Genomic DNA, 6480 nt, shown 5'->3' with positions numbered 1-6480 from the left:
GTTCAGTTCTAGTTCAGTTCTAGTTCAGTTCTAGTTCAGTTCTAGTTCAGTTCTAGTTCAGTTCTAGTTCAGTTCTAGTTCAGTTCTAGTACAGTTCTAGTTCAGTTTCAGTTCAGTTCAAGTTCAGTTCTAGTTCAGTTCTATAGTTTTATGTAAAAAGTAAGATTTTGTGTAAAAGGTGACATTTTGCGCAAAAAGTGATTTTTTTTGTATAAAAATTAACTTTTTGTGCAAAAATTGAAATTTTGTGTAAAAGTGGCCTTTTGTGTAAAAGGTGACTTTTTGTGTAAAAAGTGACTTTTTCTGTAAAAAGTGACTTTTGTGTAAAAATTGACTTTTGTGTAAAATGTGACTTTTGTGTAAAAAGTGACTTTTGTGTAAAATATGACTTTTTATGTGTAAAGTGACTTTTTGTGGGAAACTTTATGTTCAGATTTTTTATTATCAGTTTTGTAAAAATGTATATTATGAGTTAAGTTTTTGTTTAAAATAATACATTGTTTGTAAAATAATACATTGTGTGTAAAATATTACATCAATTGTAAATTTTGACACTTTGTGCAAAATTATACATTTTGGTAAAATTTTACATTAGGGTAAAAATTTTTATGTTGCATTTTACTTACAATTTTATGTAAAATCTCACTTTAAAAGGGCAATAATGTTTCATTTCGTGTAAAGCGTTTCGAACAACACAATCAAACAAATTTTATGCTTCGTGTTTCCACAGAATGACTAACTTGCTATGATGTCCTTTAAATAAAAAAATATTAAATTTTGAAATTTTTCCACTTTTAGAGATGCCATAATATTAATAAATTATTTAAAGAGTTCCCAAGTGTTTTGTTGACAAATAAAAAATGTAAAAAAGTTTTCTTCCATTATAAATAAATAAAAAAATACACATTTCCACTTAATTTCCTCAAATATTGACACAAACAAAATAATAACCTATCACATTACAAATTTATAATACAATAAAATAAACACGATAATGATGTTAATAACAACATTTATAATGATAATGAGGATTTTTATATAAAAATACCAAAATAAACATGAAGAAAAAATAACCACAAACAACCAACCCCTTTCTTTAAACAGTAAAAAAAACAGGAGACAGGGTTTTATTTTTAGTTGTACATATTAACTACCTAAACAAAGTAATACAACAAAAGAAACAACATCATCATTAAGTTAACGAAAAAAGTGTGGCAAGTGTTGTTGGTTTCTTGTAAAAGTGATTAATTCATAGTGTAAATAAACTGTTTGTTGTTATGTGTTCCACTTCAATAAAAATAAAAGAAAAGAAAATGTTTCGTGTTTAAAACAATTTGAAATGAACAGCTTGTAAACCTGTAAGCAGGCAATTAAATAATTTACACCTTTAATTAAATAGAATATGTTACAAATTAATTGTTAAGAACGAAAAAGACATAACACAACAATAAGAAAACGTTAAAACACATTCAACATGTCTATGCGTAGTAATAAATTAAATATACCCACAAATTTTGTACAACAACAAGCCCAGCTAATGCAGCAACAACAACAGCAGCACCAGCAGCAACAACAACAACAGCAAAAGCAACATCAACAGCAGCAGCAACAACCGCAACCGGAACATATGCAACAACAACAATATATACCACCACCACAATATCAACAACAACAGCAGCAATTATTGGCTCAACTACAGCAGCAACATAAATTTCAACAACAACATCATCAACTATCCCAGTCAACACCAGTTACCACACAACAACAACAGCAGCAACAACAGCAAAATAGTCATTTAATAAATAATAGTCGTAATAATTTAGCCTCTCTGGTGGCTGCCATCAATGCCAATGATCATCACACTTACGGCAGTGCTGGTGGTGGTGGAGCAGCAGTTAAATCCTCTTCTCCCACCCCTTTAAATCCACCACCTTCCTATTCAGCTGCCATTGCCCAAAATCCTCCATATCAATTTTTAAATCATTATCAAGCTGCCAGCAGTGCCAATAGTCAGGATTTAAATCATCCTAATAACAATTCATTGGTTTTAGCCACTTCTCTAACCGAATGTGAAGAGCCCGAGGATGACCAACATGCTTTACAACTGCAGCAGCAACATCAACAACAACAGCAGCAACAATTGTGTGTTGTGGCTAAAATGCAAAAATCTGTTACAATAACCGTTACACCTCAGCGCAGTAATTCAATGGATTATCTGAATTTCGAGGAGAAACGACAATTGATTGCCTCCTCGTTGTCGTTGTCGGATATATTACAATGTAATCCAACGAATAATGTTCAAGCTGGGAAAGATACTTTGACTGGTGAGTTTTTTTTTTGTTTGAGCGGGTTATCAGTAAATCAGTTAATTAAACAGTTTTGAATTGAAAGAAGAAGAAAAAAACTTTAAAGTAAAAACTTTACTTTTTGTGTAAAAGGTTACTTTTTGTGTAAAAAGTAACTTTTTGTGGCAAAATTTACTTTTTGTGACAAAAGTTACTTTTTGTGTCAAAAGTTACTTTTTGTGCTAAAAGTTACTTTTTGTTTTAAAAGTTACTTTTTGTGTCAAAAGTTAATTTTTGTCTAAAAAGTTACTTTTTGGGTAAAGAGTTTGTTTTTGTGTCAAAAGTTTCTTTTTGTGTAAAAAGTAGCTTTCAGAGTAAAAAATAATTTTTGTGTAAAAACTACTTTTTGTGTAAAAATTTACTTTTTGTATAAATATTTTGTGTAAAAAGTGACTTTTTGTGTAAAAAGTTACTTTTAGTGTAAAAAGTGACTTTTAGTGTAAAAAGTGACTTTTTGTGTAAAAAATTACTTTTTGTGTAAAAAGTGACTTTTTTGTGTACAAAGTGACTTTTTGTGTAAAAAGTGACTTTTTGTGTAAAAAGTGACTTTTTGTGTAAAAAGTGACTTTTTGTGTAAAAAGTGACTTTTTGTGTAAAAAGTGACTTTTTGTGTAAAAAGTGACTTTTTGTGTAAAAAGTTAGACTTTGTGTGAAAGATTACTTAGTGTGTAAAAAGGACTTTTTGTGTAAAAAGTTACTGTTTGAGTAAAAAGAACTTTTTGTGGCAAAATTTACTTTTTGTGACAAAAGTTACTTTTTGTGTCAAAAGTTACTTTTTTGTGTAAAAAGTAATTTTTTGTGGCAAAATTTACTTTTTGTGTCAAAAGTTACTTTTTGTCTAAAAAGTTACTTTTTGGGTAAAGAGTTTGTTTTTGTGTTAAAAGTTGTTTTTTTTTTTTGTGTAAAAAGTAGCTTTCAGAGTAAAAAGTGATTTTTGTGTAAAAATTTACTTTTTGTATAAATATTTTTTGTAAAAAGTTACTTTTTGTGTGAAAAGTGACTTTTTGTGTAAAAAGTGACTTTTTGTGTAAAAAATGACTTTTTGTGTAAAAAATGACTTTTTGTGTAAAAAGTGACTTTTTGTGTAAAATGTTACTGTTTGAGTAAAAAGAAACTTTTTGGGTAAAAACTTTACTTTTTGTGTAAAATGTTACTTTTTGTGGCAAAATTTACTTTTGTGTCAAAAGTTACTTTTTGTGTTAAAAGTTACTTTTTGTGTCAAAAGTTACTTTTTCTCTAAAAAGTTACTTTTTGTCTAAAAAGTTACTTTTTCGGTAAAGAGTTTGTTTTCAGAGTAAAATGTAATTTTTGTGTAAAAACTACTTTTTGTGTAAAAATTTACTTTTTGTATAAATATTTTTTTTGTGTAAAAATATAATTTTATTCTTCAAAAATTTTATTTTTTTTTCTGTAAAAACTTACTCTTTGTGTAAAATGTAGCGTTTTCAGTAAAAAATTAAATTTTACACGTTTTGTGTAAAAATTACCTTTTTTTGTAAAAAGTGTAAACGTTTGTTTAAATACATAAATAAAAATTAACATATTGTGTAAAACGTATTAATTTTATTTATAATTCCCCTACCTCTCTTCTGTGGACGAGAAAACTCTTTCAATAACATTTCTTTTACCGCAAATGATGTTTTCTCTATTTTGACTTTAATTACATTTGCTCTAACCACTAACGGTAATAATAACTTTCAATCATTTTCGTAATAGCTTGTAAGCGTGTTGTTGTTTCTGTCATATTTTATTCCTCATTAAATCACTTCTGACATTATATACACATCTGATTGTAATAAAACTATAAAACAAAAATCAAAAAAGAACAAGAACTACTAAAAACAATAATAAAATGTTTATAACAAATTTTATGTCATTTATTTGCTTGATACTGTCAAATGTTTTGATTCTCATAAATGTCACCAAACAAACGTCAATGTAATGTTTTTATGTATGTTAAAGCGTTAGTAGTATAATAATGGTTTAAATGTCAGTTTGATTTGACAGTTAGTCGGCTAGATGACAATTCAAATTGATATTTATGACGTTTTCTTAGCTAATTTTACTATTTACTATGTATTAAGTAGAAAATGTTTTGACAGATTGTTTAACTTCGTAGGACCAAAAGTTAAATACTACATTTAGAGATTTTTAAATATTCCGATTTTATTCAAAACTTGTATAGGTTGCATACAGTTTTGTACATTTCCCTTTAGTTAAATCCCTCTTATTTGGACCATTTTCTTTTCTAGTGATAACTACAATGGCTTTTTAAACTCATACTTTGGAAAACAAAAAAAAAAAAACAAACTTAATTCTATTTTGTACTTTAAGGATCTGTAGGGTTGTGACAAAATGTATAGAGGTTTTTGTATGTATGTATACCACAGCAAAAGTATGCAAAATAGAAGTGCTTTTATTGTGTTGGTGTTAGTCTCCCATGAGTCATTGTCCTTTTGTACATTGATTTTTATGATGTTGAATATTTTTTTCCTACTTGTTTTATAACTATTTTTGTCGTTGTCTAGGAATTTAAGCAATCAATATGCAACAAGCTAAAAAGAAGCAACTTTCCAAGTTCTTACACAAAAAGCCATTTTTTTAAACAAAATACTAGACCATAAACTAAACTAGAGTATAGCCAAGTCTATAGACTGGACTATAGACTAGACTATGGACAAGACTATAGACTAAACCATAGACTAGCTATAGACAAGAATATAGACTAGACTATAGACTAGACTATAGACTAGACTATAGACTAGACTATAGACTAGACTATAGACTAGACTATAGACTAGACTATAGACTAGACTATAGACTACACTATAGACTAGACTATAGACTAGACTATAGACTAGACTATAGACTAGACTATAGACTAGACCATAGACTAGACTATAGACTGCACTATTATTATTAAATTATTACTATGAAGTTAACCTATTAAACCTTATCACACCTGTTTCACACATCCCATTCCATCTGATTCCATTTCATTCACATTACCACTTCCACAAATAATAAAATTTAAAAATAGTGAGAAAAACAATAAAAATTAAATTTACTTACTAACCTACTCCAAAACAACAGCAACAACTACCACAACAACATAAAAGTAAATAAAAATTCGCATAAAAATAAAAATAAACTGTGAGAATTATAAAAAAATTATCGTGTGAAAACAAGTTTCTTTTTGCTTAAAAGATTTTATAATAAAAAATAAAACAAAATAAAAAATAAAACAAAGAAAATAAACAAACTACAAAATTACCAGCACGTTGTTTCTATTTTAACTTTGTGAATGAGCAAAAAATAAACAAAAAAAAAAAAAAAAAAAAACAAAAACAATTTACTAGAGAAATTAAAAATAAAAACAAAATAACATTTTTACACACACAAACACTGTATAAATTTTAATACAATAATAATAATTATCAATAACAGTATGTATTTGAATAGAGTAAGAAAGGGAGAGAGTGAAAAAAGATATGCAAATTGGATCTTAAGGAAATATTTAAAAAATGTTGTTTAGTATATTTTTATAAAAGCTATAAATTTATTGAAAGTCTTATAAAATTTCTTTAATGTCGTGTTAGAAAATAAATTATTTTTATAGAAGATTCAATAACAAATGTTTATTTTTGAATGAGTCATGCAAAATGAAATGTTTGCTAATGTTAACTGCTGTATATTAAATAAAAATATTTTTCTTTATTTTTTATTTAATTTATTAGTGATACGTGTTATAGTTTGCTACTGTTATTAAGTATAGACTAGTTTAGTTTATAGTACAGTCTAGCATATAGTACTTGTTAAGTCTATACTACAAGTCTATAGTCTGGTCTGAAGCCTAGATTATAGACTAGTCAATAGTTTATACTAGTCTAGTATGTATTGTGGTCTATAGTATAGCCTATAGTTTATATCGTAGCATAGTCTATAAACTAGTTTATAGTCTACAAAGTATATAGCCTAGTCTCTGGTCTAGCCTGTAGCATAGTTTATAGTCTATTCTATAGTATATTCTGTAGTCTAGTCTATAGTCTAGTCTATAGTCTAGTCTATAGTCTAGTCTATAGTCTAGTCTATAGTCTAGACTATAGTCTAGTCTATAGTCTAGTCTATAGTCTAG

General features: G+C 27.2%; 1 protein-coding gene across 1 annotated transcript; it reads left to right on the top strand.

Annotated features, from left to right (window-relative positions):
• The first annotated feature begins 770 nt into the window (after nt 1-770).
• LOC111682649 (putative uncharacterized protein DDB_G0291608) lies at nt 771-2383 on the top strand. The gene has a single exon (XM_046952473.1). It carries the CDS (start codon nt 1475-1477, stop codon nt 2381-2383), a length of 909 nt encoding a protein of 302 aa, XP_046808429.1. The 5' UTR covers nt 771-1474.
• Nucleotides 2384-6480: the final 4097 nt, after the last annotated feature.

The sequence above is a fragment of the Lucilia cuprina genome, chromosome 5, assembly GCF_022045245.1.
Source record: "Lucilia cuprina isolate Lc7/37 chromosome 5, ASM2204524v1, whole genome shotgun sequence".
NCBI classification, from domain to species: domain Eukaryota; kingdom Metazoa; phylum Arthropoda; class Insecta; order Diptera; family Calliphoridae; genus Lucilia; species Lucilia cuprina.
Note: the sequence above shows the minus strand (reverse complement) of the source record. Positions and strands in the feature narration are given on the sequence as shown.